Source organism: Dioscorea cayenensis, chromosome 20, assembly GCF_009730915.1.
Source record: "Dioscorea cayenensis subsp. rotundata cultivar TDr96_F1 chromosome 20, TDr96_F1_v2_PseudoChromosome.rev07_lg8_w22 25.fasta, whole genome shotgun sequence".
NCBI lineage: Eukaryota > Viridiplantae > Streptophyta > Magnoliopsida > Dioscoreales > Dioscoreaceae > Dioscorea > Dioscorea cayenensis.
This window is the reverse complement of record NC_052490.1, coordinates 29,622,155-29,635,246: the sequence shown is the minus strand read 5'-3', so window position 1 is coordinate 29,635,246 and position 13,092 is coordinate 29,622,155. Positions and strand designations below refer to the sequence as shown.

Genomic DNA, 13,092 nt, shown 5'->3' with positions numbered 1-13,092 from the left:
TCAATTGATCATACTTGTAATCAAAACCAAAGCAGTGAGCATGCTTGGTGGCAGAATTGGCATGAGAAATGGCGCATTAACTAATGTTGGTAATGTGCTAACAAAGTCACTGTTGTTCTCCTTTGCAAATTAAAAACCAGCCTTCTCTGCCAATGTTTTGGATGCAAGATAATTCTGTAGAATGTAAGGGACAAAAAAAAAAAGAGTTTATATATCATAAACTTAAGTTAATTAATCCTATTAATTAAGTTTTGTAATATTTACCCATCCAACCATCTTCTTAGTCTCTTGCAGAAATCCACATCACTCCAACAATTTTGATCATATATCAGTTTTTGACATTTTTCGACACAAACCGCTCCTGCTGATGATGTATAAATTACTTGTTTAACTGTCAATGATTTCGCGCATGATTTCAGTATGTTTAGCACTCCTTTGATAGCGAGGCTGATTGCTTCATTCTTATCATTAAAAATAAAAAATACAAATCTTAGGATCTTTGATAGCAACATGAAAAATACCAACACATCCTTGAATAGCATATCGAAACTTCCATCATCGCAAAGTTCGGCTTTCCACAAAGTAAGCTTTGTGCTAGCATTAGGAAGATCTAGCAAATTTCTTCACATTACCTAAAATCAAGAATCAAACTCTAATATCTTGTTACACTTACACTAAGTTATAAGAAAACCAACTAAAAAATAGATTTAAAAAAACATAACTAGGTTCACGGACGGTGGCCTTGACAGTGTGACCTTGCTCTATTAAACACTAATTAATAAGAGATGATCGGACAAAACCAGCGGTGTCCATGACACAAACTGTTCCCTTATCTTCCATGGTCAACAATAGAATTTTACTACTCAAACTCAAAATTTATTTCCGAAATTGCTTGATAATATTGAGACATACATAAGAAGACATTAGTTTATTATAATTAAAAAATCAAAAGGTACACTCTGAATTATTGATATGAAGAGGACAAAGCAATACAACAAGCTCACTAAATATAAAAACTCTAGTTGGTGGCAACTGAGACTTGTTCATCAATGCCATTAATCTTGCCTTTGATTGAAGCAATCTCTTTGACTGTTTGGAGTGGAATGAACTTCTTTTCCCTGCATATTTGAATGCCATCAACAAACATTTGTTCCATTGTGTATTTGAATTTGAAGCCAAGGTCCATGATTTTCTTAGAAGAGAAGTGAACAATCCCAATGTTCTCATCAATGCCTTTGAACCTGTTAATAAATTAATAAACCACAAAACATTTATTTATTTTGGTTGAGAGTTCAATATTTAAAAATTTATAAAGAAGAAGCATAACATAAAATAATAACAAGAAGATGACACATACTGTTGGGGGATGTCATATTCAGGGAACCTTTCTTTGATCATCTTGGCAAGAGTGAAGATTGTGGCATCATGAGAAGAGCATATGTATCTACCTTTTGCCTCTGGATGCTCAAAAAGAAAGATGTGACCTTCACACAGATCATCCAAATGGACTAGTTGGATTTGTTTCAAGATTGAATAATGTGCTTCATTCCCTGCCATTAATTAATTAATTCATTAATTCATTCATTACAATTATAAGTGTTATGAGATTTTTATTTATTTATTTATTTTCTAATTTAAAATTAAAAGATAAAAAGAGTTACCAGTGATGAGGGCCAGAGCAGTGATCATGCTGGGAGGCATTGAAGAAGAGACAAAAGGACCAACAACCAAGGGTGGAATCACTGTAATGAGGTCCAAGCCATTGTCTTTCGCAAAATCCCATGCAGCCTTTTCTGCTAGTGTTTTTGACACAAAGTACATCTACATTCACAATTAGAGAGCTTTAAGTCAAATCAATCTTACTAAAAAAAATACAAAAATTAATGTCACCACTTATTATAATTTGGTTGAGAAATGGGCCCCGTCCTAAACTTTTATTTACCCAAAATTAATATTCTCATCAATTTTCTATTATATTAACAGTAGGCATATTTTAATTTTTTTTTTTAATTTTTGTATAGTTTTATTTTTTTTGTTTTAATTTTTTTTTGTAGATTTTTAATTTAACTAAAAAAATAAAATTATATTTTACTTTTTGATTTTATTTTAAACTCCGGAAAGCTCGACCATGCCCATAAAAGCTCAAGGGATTTGCAACAAAGTTCAATCATGCGCAAACACTTACAATCATGTGCAAGCTCGTGTGAACAAAGAGATAATAAAGAAAGGAAAATAAATAAATAAACAAATAATGAAAATAAAATATTAAAAAAATATAGAAACATAGAATATTTTTTCATTAAAAGTATATATATCTTTATAACATTACTTCATATGGTCCTATTTATATGTTTTTTTAAGCTTTTTTTTGTTTGTTTTGTATATACACATGAGGCATTAAATAAGTTTTTTTTAAATTTAACTTTTATTTTTAATGTATTTCTACACTTCTCAATATTCTTTTGAAAAAAACCTAAAACACTATTTTGATATAGAATAAAAGATATAATTAAAATAAGAAGAGAAAAATAGAATTTTTATGGATTTAAAAATATATTAGAAAGCTGATATTTTTTATATATTTAACTAACTTTAACCATTTTTTTAATAAATATGAATTAGTTAAAATAATTATGTGAATAAGATGAGAGGAAGTAAAATGTTAAAAGTACACTAGATCCTTTTGAGATTTATGAGGGTGTTTAAAGCCTCAAATCCCTTCCTCTAGTAATTATATGTGTATATACACATATATGTAAAATTTTAAATAACAAATATTTTATTCCTTGAAATTTTAAGTACCTAAAATAGATTTTTTTTCTTAAAAAAAAAACAAATATGAGGCATGCCTCAGATAGGATTTGAAATTTTGAATCCTATCATTTTGAGTTAGAATAGGATGAAGTAGACGTGGTCATTTTGAACCGAAATCGTGAAACTGAACTGGAACTGAACCGCCAAAAACTGGAACCAGAACTGGAAAAACCGGAACTATCCTAAAATCAGAACCGGAACCATTATATAAGGTTCGGTTCCGGTTTCAAAATTTAAAAACCGTGGAACCGGCGGTTTCACTTAAATCAAAAAATTCAAAATATCAAATTACTTAGTTTCATATATTATTATATTATGTAAAATAATGTTATGACTTATAATATCTGATTAGGTTTGACCATTTAAGACTTTGAGTCGTGTAAATCATTTGATTAGGTTAGGCCTAAACACTTGAATCAAACCAATTGATTAAGTTTTTATTTTGTTGCTTTATTCTCTCTTTTGGCTAGCGGCCAGCCCTCTCTTGAAGATTTGAAAACCCTAAATCCCCTCTAATAAAATCCTAATCCTAGATCTCTATCTGAGAGCGGCGGGCCGGATCGATCTGCAGATGTGGAAGCCCGACCTAATGGTGGAGAAGGTGGGGAGGAGCAAGCTCGAGCGGCGGCGAGATGGTTTTCATCTTCGATGGATTACTGGAGACGGTTCTTCCGTAGCTTGATCTCAGATATCTTTGACGTGATAGAGAAGGCGATCATGGTTGTTACCTCCGATCATTCTGATTTTTAAGGAGTTCCTTCTGAGGTTGGATGGAATCGCTGTGACTTTCTTCACTCATCGAACTGTGGAGGTGAACAACAAAGCCTAAAAAAATAGCCCGAACCATTTGAACCGTCAAACTGGAACCGTTGAACCGAACCGCCAGAACCGGAACTGAAACCAAACTGGAACCGAATCGCCAAGAACCTTGCCTAGGCTTGGCAGTTCAGTTACGGTTTAAAATGTTTTGGAACCGAAACCGACGGTTCAAGAACCGTAACCGGCGGTTCCTGAACGTGGCCATGTCTAGGACGAAGTACTACTCATCCTAAGCAAAGTGGTTAGGTAAATAGCTTTTCTTTTATTATTACAAAATATAGATAAGTTATGCTAGATATACCCTATCTACAGGTATTGAGTTAATTTTTTTTTTATATATTTGTGCACTTATTTAATATGAGATAAAATTTTAACTTTTATGCACAAAATTTAATACCAATAGATTAAAATTTTTGAAATAAATATCTATGTTCATTTAAGAAGTAAAAACAATCAAATTCATCTGATTCATATATGATAAAAGAAATATATATATTTACCCATCCTGTCATTTTGACTCTCCGGCAAAAGTCAACATCGCTCCACGAGCTCTCATCGTACTCCGGCGACTGTTGTTGTTGGACATTGACGGTGCCGGCGGAGGAGGTGAATACTATACGTTGAACACTGCCGGCTTTCTTGCATGACTTGAGGATGCTTAGCATTGCATTCACTGTTGGCTTTATCACTTCATTCTACACCATTAATTTGCCACCGCTACTTAATTAACTTCTTTATATTTATTTGTTTATTTTTCTAATAAGCAAATAGATAAATAAGATAAAAGATAAAGGAAAGGAAACAACCTCAGGATCAAGAGATTCAAAGTCCATAAAAGTAGCAACATGGAAAACACCAGTGCAACCCTGAATGACTTCATCAAAGCTTCCTTCTTCTCCCAAGTCTGCTTTCCATAGACTCAGTTGCTTCTCTGCATTTGGAAGCTCTAACAATGGCTTTGTTTTCCTAGAATCACCTGCAATAATATTTTACATTAATTATAAAAAACCCCATAATTAATAAAATAAAATAGAGAAGGAAATTAATTAAAAGAAGAAAACATATATGAATATATTACTTGGATCCCTAACAGTAGCTCTAACAATGTAACCCTTCTCAAGAAGCCTCATGACAAGCCATGAGCCTATGTATCCTGCTGCTCCTGTCACAGCCACTGGTCCCTTCATCTTTCTTTCTTTCTTTCTTTTTTGGTTCCTCTTTTTTTCTCTCAATAATTTCACATTCAGCCAACCATGCATCCATTGTTTTTATATTTATACTGAGAAAGAAGGTGTTACCCAGAAAGGTAGATGGTAAGGTGCTGCATGATATATGTCCCTTCTTCTATCTACCATTCAGACCTTTGATTCTTGTCAATATAAAATATAGCACTATGCATGTTCTTTTTAATAAGTTTTGGCCAATAATGAATACATCAAGATGGTAGATAAGGTGTGAGACTTATGGGCAGCCATCCGCCATTCACAACCTATCTACCAAATTAAAAAAAACAATAAAAAAACCAAAAACCAAAAACAAAACAAAAACTATTATATATATATATATATATATATATATATGTATATGTATTTAATGAGATGAATGGTCATGGAGGCAAATAGCTCACTCACAACTCCACTTACATTAAGTGAGGATAAGGAACTTTTATTATTCTGAGTTTAAGTTCTCTTTAATTACAATGTAGTGGTAATGGTCCCCTGACTAGACCTGACCACGATTCGGTTCCGGTTCGGTTTTGGTTCAAAACCGCCGGTTCCGGTTTTATAAACTATAGAACCGGAACCGAACCATAGTCATAAGGTTCCGGTTCTCGGTTCGGTTCCAATACGATTCCGGTTCTGGTTCGGTTCTAAATAATTTAATTCCAATTAATTAAAATATATAAAAAAATTATATTATATATATATATATATATATATTATTTTAAAAAATAAAATAGAACCGGAACCAGCGGTTTGGTTCCGGTTCGGTTCAGGTTCCGGTTTTCAACTCATAAGAACATTAACCGGAACCTTAAAGTTCCGGTTCAAGGTTCCGGTTTGGAACCGAAACCTTTTTTACAGTTCTGGTTCGGTTCCAATAGTGACGGTTCCGGTTTGGTTCTACGGTTTGAACTGAACCGCGGTCAGGTCTACCCCTGACACATAGTTTATTAATATATATATATATATATATATAATTGGTCCATAAATACATAAGTAAAATTTTGAAATTTTTTAAGATTATATTGAGGATTGCAATGAAAAGCTACATACGAAATAATAAGAATAAAAAATAATAATGTCTGTATGCCTAATTTGAATAGGTTTTGTGAACAATATAAAATAAATAAATTAACTTATATGTGAAAAAAAATAAGAAAATTACTTTTTAGTCTCTGAAACTTTTTAAAACACTTAATTAATCCTTCTGACATGTATGTAGACTACTCAGTCCATCTTTTTTGAATGGTGGTCTTTTTGGTCTTTCCCGTTAGCTTGCATCGTGAGAATTTTCTGAAATGCCGATATTATCCTTTGTTTTTTGAGACGGGAAATGTGGCTCCCGGTCATGTCAAAGGAAAGTCTTGTACGAACATGGTATGATGGTGGTCGTACCATCCCTTTTTCTTACTTGAGAAGCTTTTTCTTTTTCATTGTTCTTGTTCTTTTTATCTTCTTATTTCTTGTTGTTATTCTTTGGTAATGGACATGATGCTAGGTTTCTTTCTTCTTCTTTGAGAAGCTTCTTCTTTATTCTCCTTGTTGGAGAAGCTTGGTTGAGGTGTTGTTAGGTGTTACCTTCATGGTTTTTTTTTTTCATATGATACTGGGCTTCTTTTTTCTTCTTCATTCTTCTAGTTAGAAGAGATTGGTTGAGTCATGGTTAGCTGTTATCTTTGTGGTCTTTTTATCTATGCACTTCTCCGTTTCGGTTGTTTCCTTGTTGTGAAGCATAGTGAAGATAGTTTGGTGAGAGCAGTGAAGGTCAACATATGCTCTATCTTCATGTTATATTTCAGCTGATTAGATGCTTGAAGGTTATTTGATTTTCTTTGTTGCAGGTCTCTAATGGATTTGATCTTTTTGTGGGATCATGAGGTATAACCATGATGGATTCATTGTATACTTCACCGTGTTGATCAAATGGGAATCTATCTTAGCTGAAATATGCGCACATTGGTCTCTTGAAGCTCCGCTAGTTAGAGTGAAGTATTTAATCTCAGATGCGGTCGGAACAACTTCTTGCATCAACTCAAAAACTGACTTCACGAGAATGTGAGAAGTCCACCATATGTTTTAAAAAAATGTAGTTGATATGCTTATTGAGGATATAAATGAAGTTATGAAAGATCCGAAGCCAAAGGTAGTCCATCAATGCTACCATAATTGTCATTAGTGGACTTTTTTGTTTTCTTGTTTGCTATATATTGCATTAGACTCTTTTCTAGTGTTTGTGATTATTATTTCCATTATACATTTACTATCACGTGTTTCGCATTAACATGTGTCTTTATGGACGTTACTCCTGAATATTCCTGTTTATAGATTATTTTACATGTCGATATATCATGATTCATGTTTACAAATTTTACTAATTATTCATTCACGTCATCTTAATTACACAGGCAACCATTATCACAAAGCACTTCGTCGAGTCTATGTCGTACGGTTGCCATCAAGTTCACAAGGGGATTCTATATTAGTATCGAATGCTCAACAACCCAATGACCGTGAAATAACTACAATCGTTCACCGTTTGAGAATGCGAACCACTTCAAGGATGCATTGTCTGACTTTGCCAGCAAGTGCAATTTTAACTATCATTTCATAAAAAATGATAAAGATAGAGTAACCGTGGTTTGTACCGCTGAGGGATGCCAATAGCGTATCCATGCCTCATGGGAAGGTAACCTTGCCACTTTCAAAATCAAAACAACACATAATGCACATTCATATGGTGGTGGTATTGGTTCAGCGTCACACTCGAAAGCTTCCAAAAAATGGGTCAGCAGGAAAGTAATTAGAAAACACTGTGATTGCCCTCTATACAAAGCAGTGGATATACAATGGGATATGCTATGCGACCATGGCGTTCAGCTACCATGCAAACAATCTTGGAAGAATAAATAGCTTGAGGGATTTTCTACGGATGTGATAAAAGTAGCTATGATCTGTTGTTGTGCTATGCAAGTAAGGTAATTGAAACCAATCTCGGCAATATTGTTCTAATTGAGAAAGATGGTGAACAATTCATAAGGGGATTAATTTTGCTTCCATGCTTCCCTGAATGGTTTTAGGAATGGATGTAGGTCCATGTTATTTCTTGATGGAACTCATTTATTTAGGAGATTCGGTGGTATTCTATTAGGAGCGACCGGGAAATATGGTAATGAGGGGTTCTTTCACCTAGCATTTGCCATCGTGGACAATGAGACAGATGATAGTTAGACATGGTTCATATAAAATTGAATGATGCACTCTATGGCGACGATGAATACCATGATATTATTAGATTCATTTCAGATCAGTCCAAGGGCCTTATGAATGATGTTGCCAAGGTGTTTCCATCTGCCCCACAAGGTTATTACTTATGCCATCTTCAGGCCAGCTTCTTTAAATCAAATAGCCAGCTAGGGAAAGCATTAAAAGATGAGTGCTGGAGGTTGATAGTCAAACTCGCATATACATCGACAAAATTCGACGCTGCCATGAATGAGTTACAACAAATGTTAGCACATGCACATAGTTGGTTGCTTCAAAAGCCAAATGTATCATATTGGTCCAACTACTTGTTCACTGGTCGACGATAGGGATAGATGTACTCAAATATTGCCGAGTCATTCAACTCTTGGATCAGAGAAGCACTCCACTTGCCATTATGTAACATGATGGATTCAATCAGGTATGCCCTCTTCCGCACAATATATTCCATTTCGGGTGGGTTATGGAGCAATAGTTTCCTATATTCTGTTTCCACTTTATGGATGTATGTATTATTTTAGCACCGGAAACTACTTAGTAAGTATGCATTTAACGCTTTAAAATTTAGTATTGTGGACTAATATCCGATGGTTCAGTTTAATATTTAGTGTTTCAGTTTATTGTCTGTTAGACATTGCTAGTATCTATCATACATGATTACAAGTATTGTTCCTTCACTGATCTGCCATATTATCTTGCACCGATTAACCATGTGATGCAGGATCAAGATGATGAACATGATGTGCGATCGACATGAGCACTAGCAGACGTGGGGCACTTATCTTTGCCTCATGATCCACAAGAAGATTGAGGATATAGTTGAGGAGAGCAAGGCTTTAGTCGTAGCCCGTTCGAATGGGGAACATTTCAAAGTGATCGATAATCAAAGAAATTCCATCAGTCTGTGCGACAAGGCTTCTTATCGCAGGTGATAGATTTATGGTCTTCTGTATAATCATGCGTGTGCATCATGCTGACCGATACAAATGTGCACCTCTTCATTGACGGATATATCACACCGTCAACTTATTTCGAGAGGCTTATGCCAATTCGATTTTCCTTATTTCAAATCATGACAAACCAAGGGATGAAAACCGTGCGCTCCAACTTCGACCACCAATTGCGAAGAAAAGGCCAGGCAGGCTGAGACGCTGAAGGATTGAGTCACAAGTATTTGGGGTGCGAGAATTACGATGCAGCCAATGCCAACAGGTAGGCCTCACAGACTGAATGTTGAGTTTATATGTATTTTGTTGAACTATGTATGTTAGTTTTGGAATGGTGCTTTAGTATTCATGGGGTATTCACTACCAATGTATGTCAAACTATGTATTTTGTTTTCATTAAATGCATTTCCAATGTCATTTTAGACCACATATAGTTCATTACTTGTAAAATTCATCGAGAAAACATACGCAGTTTGTAATTGGACGATTACAATATTATAACACTATCGCCTATGACAAACTGCAGCTTCATATAGTAAAATGAAGTCCACATAATTGACCAGAAACATGCTAAAATAATTAGTTACAACAAAATATATGCTGAAACATCCAACAGTAAACATAAGTTTCCAATATCCAATTTACTAAAGAGTTTTATAAACTGTAACATATATAACTAAATAATAACTGCTAAAAGTAGAATATATATCACTGATCATGGTATTCCAAAATCTTGTCCATATGTCTCTTTAATCGCCTATTATTGTTGTTCCTCAAAAAATGTTTCTGCAGTTATTGTTGTCTCAGGGCTGACTCAGTTGCTTCGAGTGGATTTTGAACTGGTGGTGCAAGGTTTGAGTCGCCTGTGTTATCCTGGCATATTGCATCCACAATGGTGTCAAAATTGTTATCTTCCTTAACTAGAGGTTTTTGAAGGATTCCATCAGCCAAAATTTTCACTGCATACTCTAGATGCAAGAACTCAATATAACATGGTGATACAGGGAGATCCTCACTGTTCAATATATGTTCCATAAATCGAATTGTATATATAGAACAATCAAGACTGTTGGGCCTCTATTGTGAACATTCTTTCACATGTGTGAGTGGGCACGAGACAGTATCTCCAATACCGAGTGCCAACTGAATATATTGGTCAAATACGGTCCACTGAAAGAATAAACACAATGGCAATAAGTCACATAGCATGAAAGGGCATGACAAGATGTACAAGAGTTTGTGGATTTTACCATGTCCCTTGCTGCCTGATTATACACAACACTTCTAGGTGATGAGTAGTGCAAGTATTCTTACTTGTCTTTCTCGAGAACGAGAAGGTGGTAGTTCTTGTCCAAACTATTGGCATGAGTACCACCTCAATTGAAGAATAATCATGCAAGGCGGGGGCCAGCATTTGGTGCATGTTCTTAGTTGGGTGTTCCCTTTTGGACAGGGTAAGGGCCTTGGACATTTATTCATGGAATCAGGCACCATCAAGACGAAGGTGTCGATAACGTCCTCCAGTACCATGTGCTTGTTGTCTAACAGGGTGTACATATGGGCACGATTTTTGTTTCCCAATTCAGTGGCCCAGATGTACATTTTTATTTAAACAAAAGATTTAGCAAAAAAATATAATAACATAACATACATGGGCCAATATTGACAAGGAAATGTTAATTGCAAACACATACTTCCAGTACTAAATGACAAATGAAAAGAACAATACGATTGCATGTTCTTACACAGGAAAGTTAAAGTTATAAATAATAATTCGTTATGCATAGTTAAAACCCAGCTTTTTATACCGTTAAGTCATTTTCTAAACTATAAACAGTTCATGCACGTTGAAACTAAAAATAGGTACCGATGAATATGATGAGTTAATAAGTTTTAAAAATAGACTTACTCATCCATTCAGGTAGTAATTAAGACTGAAAGAGTCATTTGCTGTAGTTTGGTCAGCCTTTGAAATCCTGCAAGCCTTTTCTTCGATGGTATGAATTTCGTAGGGGATCGAGGTATATCACTATCGGAATCAATGTACATAGTTGTTGCTTCTTGCTAGATGATATCGTGGTTTGATACGTGCATGTTATCTGTCCCCATGTTGATGCTTACTCCATTGGGTTCCCCAGTGTCAACTTCAACTTGTGCTTTTGTTGGACCATCTTGTATAGACTCAACCACAATTTACCGATGTCATCCATTGTTTGCTCATCTATTGCACTCAATTGTGATGGAGGTAATGCGGCATTCTTCTTTCCTTTTGCAAGTTTTGTTGACTTCTTTAGTGGGGCAGGAGTTGTCGAATGAGAAGCTGCTGCTACCCTTGCAGCATGGGTGAGAGGCCTCTCGTACTGGTTCTTATCCGACATTTTGTCAGTAACAATGTTGCGGCGGGCTCACTTCAGTGGGAGTTTTTTCCCTGCTTTTATAGCACGGGAGATGCTTCCTTTTAGAAAGGTGTGACATCATTCTTCAAGTTTGACTTACTCATGTCTTCATCATCCTCATCTTTATGCGTCTGAGATGTTCCCTCCAAGACGCTGACCCTTGCTTGCAATGACCTAATATCATCCCACAGGCGAGCAAAATTATTCTCATTCAAACTTGAAGAGGGGGATGTCTATGAACACTTTGTTCGATGCTAGCTGGTAGAACCTCTCAAGTTATGTCTTCTGGATGATGACTTCCCCCTTGCTTTATCGTGGCCTTTTATGTGCCTTGTTTAACGAACTTTGAAGTTTGGGGGTGGGTAGATGACTCCACCAAACTGTTTTGTAAGCCCCTATAGTCAACTTTTCTAGAACCAATAACTTCAAATTCAAACTGGCTCTCTGTGACCAATGGTTCAAACTATGTCATAATAATAACCACTTATTTATATGTTTAAAGATATACATAAACTATATGGCCAGGGGATAAACATAAAGTAAGATTTTTATATACAATCAGTTCTTTTCGATATTGAACATGGTTTTCTTTAATTTTCATGATTTAGAAATTATTTCCTTTAAAGTTCAATATCAAACTACAATCAGTTTTTGTAATTGGAAACGTCATTTTGCAAGCAGAAACATAAATATTTGATATTGAAGAGTAGAATGTGAACAACTATGTTGTTATCCTAAACAACTGACATTAGGAAGGGAACAGACATGATGGAAAAAAAATAAGAAGAAACTGCTGACCTCTTTCCTAACGAGTGCCTCCAGCAAGCTCTCTGTGCTAGATTGTTTCTTAACCCTATTCTCGCCATAGCTCATGATGCATGGCAATCTTCCAAACTATGTTTTATTCCTTGTCCCTATAACATCGTAAAACCAAACATTCAATGCGACGACGCATCTTTGCAGAAACCCTGTTGATTAAGACCTCCTAAAACACCTGTCTCAAACTCATGCTACAACATCCAGCACATCATCCATCAACCACTTATGTGCCTCATGGGCCTAAGCTTATTGATGCAATCTTGGTAGGTCATCAACATATTGTGCTTTCCATCCTGGTGTCGAGCATGAGGTGGCGGGGAAGAGCACGAATGCCAGGATATACACTAACACCAACTTCACAAAGCTTTCCTCTTTGTTGCCATCTTTCCTAATCACCAATGTAAATAACATCCTCTCAAAGTAGTCTCTGGTTCGGTCCACTCCTTTAGACAGGAACTCCTCCTCAAATTCGCATTGGTCCTTCTTCCTTCTAAAGTCAATAGCTAGCCAACCCGCTACACTGTAGACCAAGCATGATTGCCATATCCTGTGGCCTAAATTGGATGTGACTGTCACCTAGCCTAAATGTATTAGTCCGCTCATCATACACTTGCAGCAGCAAATCTAACACAATGCGCTCTTGGACTACATCCTCCATTTCCATGAAATGTGCAAATGGTGTGCATCGGAGTAACTCCCAATGTTTCCTTGTCATATTCTCCTTTAGCTTTTGTATGGTGTCCACAAGTGGTTTTAGGTAACACCTCCTATTCACGAGGTTCGTAACTTGGTTGGACATGTCGTTGATTCCTG

At 35.6% G+C, this 13,092-nt stretch overlaps 1 protein-coding gene and 1 pseudogene across 1 annotated transcript; both read right to left on the bottom strand.

The window, feature by feature from the left end:
• On the bottom strand, positions 1-840 carry LOC120251411 (annotated as a pseudogene).
• Positions 841-909: 69 nt separating this feature from the next.
• LOC120251674 (dihydroflavonol 4-reductase-like) lies at positions 910-4,888 on the bottom strand. The gene is made up of 6 exons (XM_039260281.1): positions 4,712-4,888; positions 4,440-4,609; positions 4,134-4,328; positions 1,662-1,821; positions 1,358-1,550; positions 910-1,241 (listed from the first exon to the last, which is right to left on the bottom strand). The coding sequence occupies exons 1-6, from the start codon at positions 4,818-4,820 to the stop codon at positions 1,019-1,021; spliced, it is 1,050 nt and encodes a 349-aa protein (XP_039116215.1). The 5' UTR covers positions 4,821-4,888; the 3' UTR covers positions 910-1,018.
• Between the last annotated feature and the right edge of the window lie 8,204 nt (positions 4,889-13,092).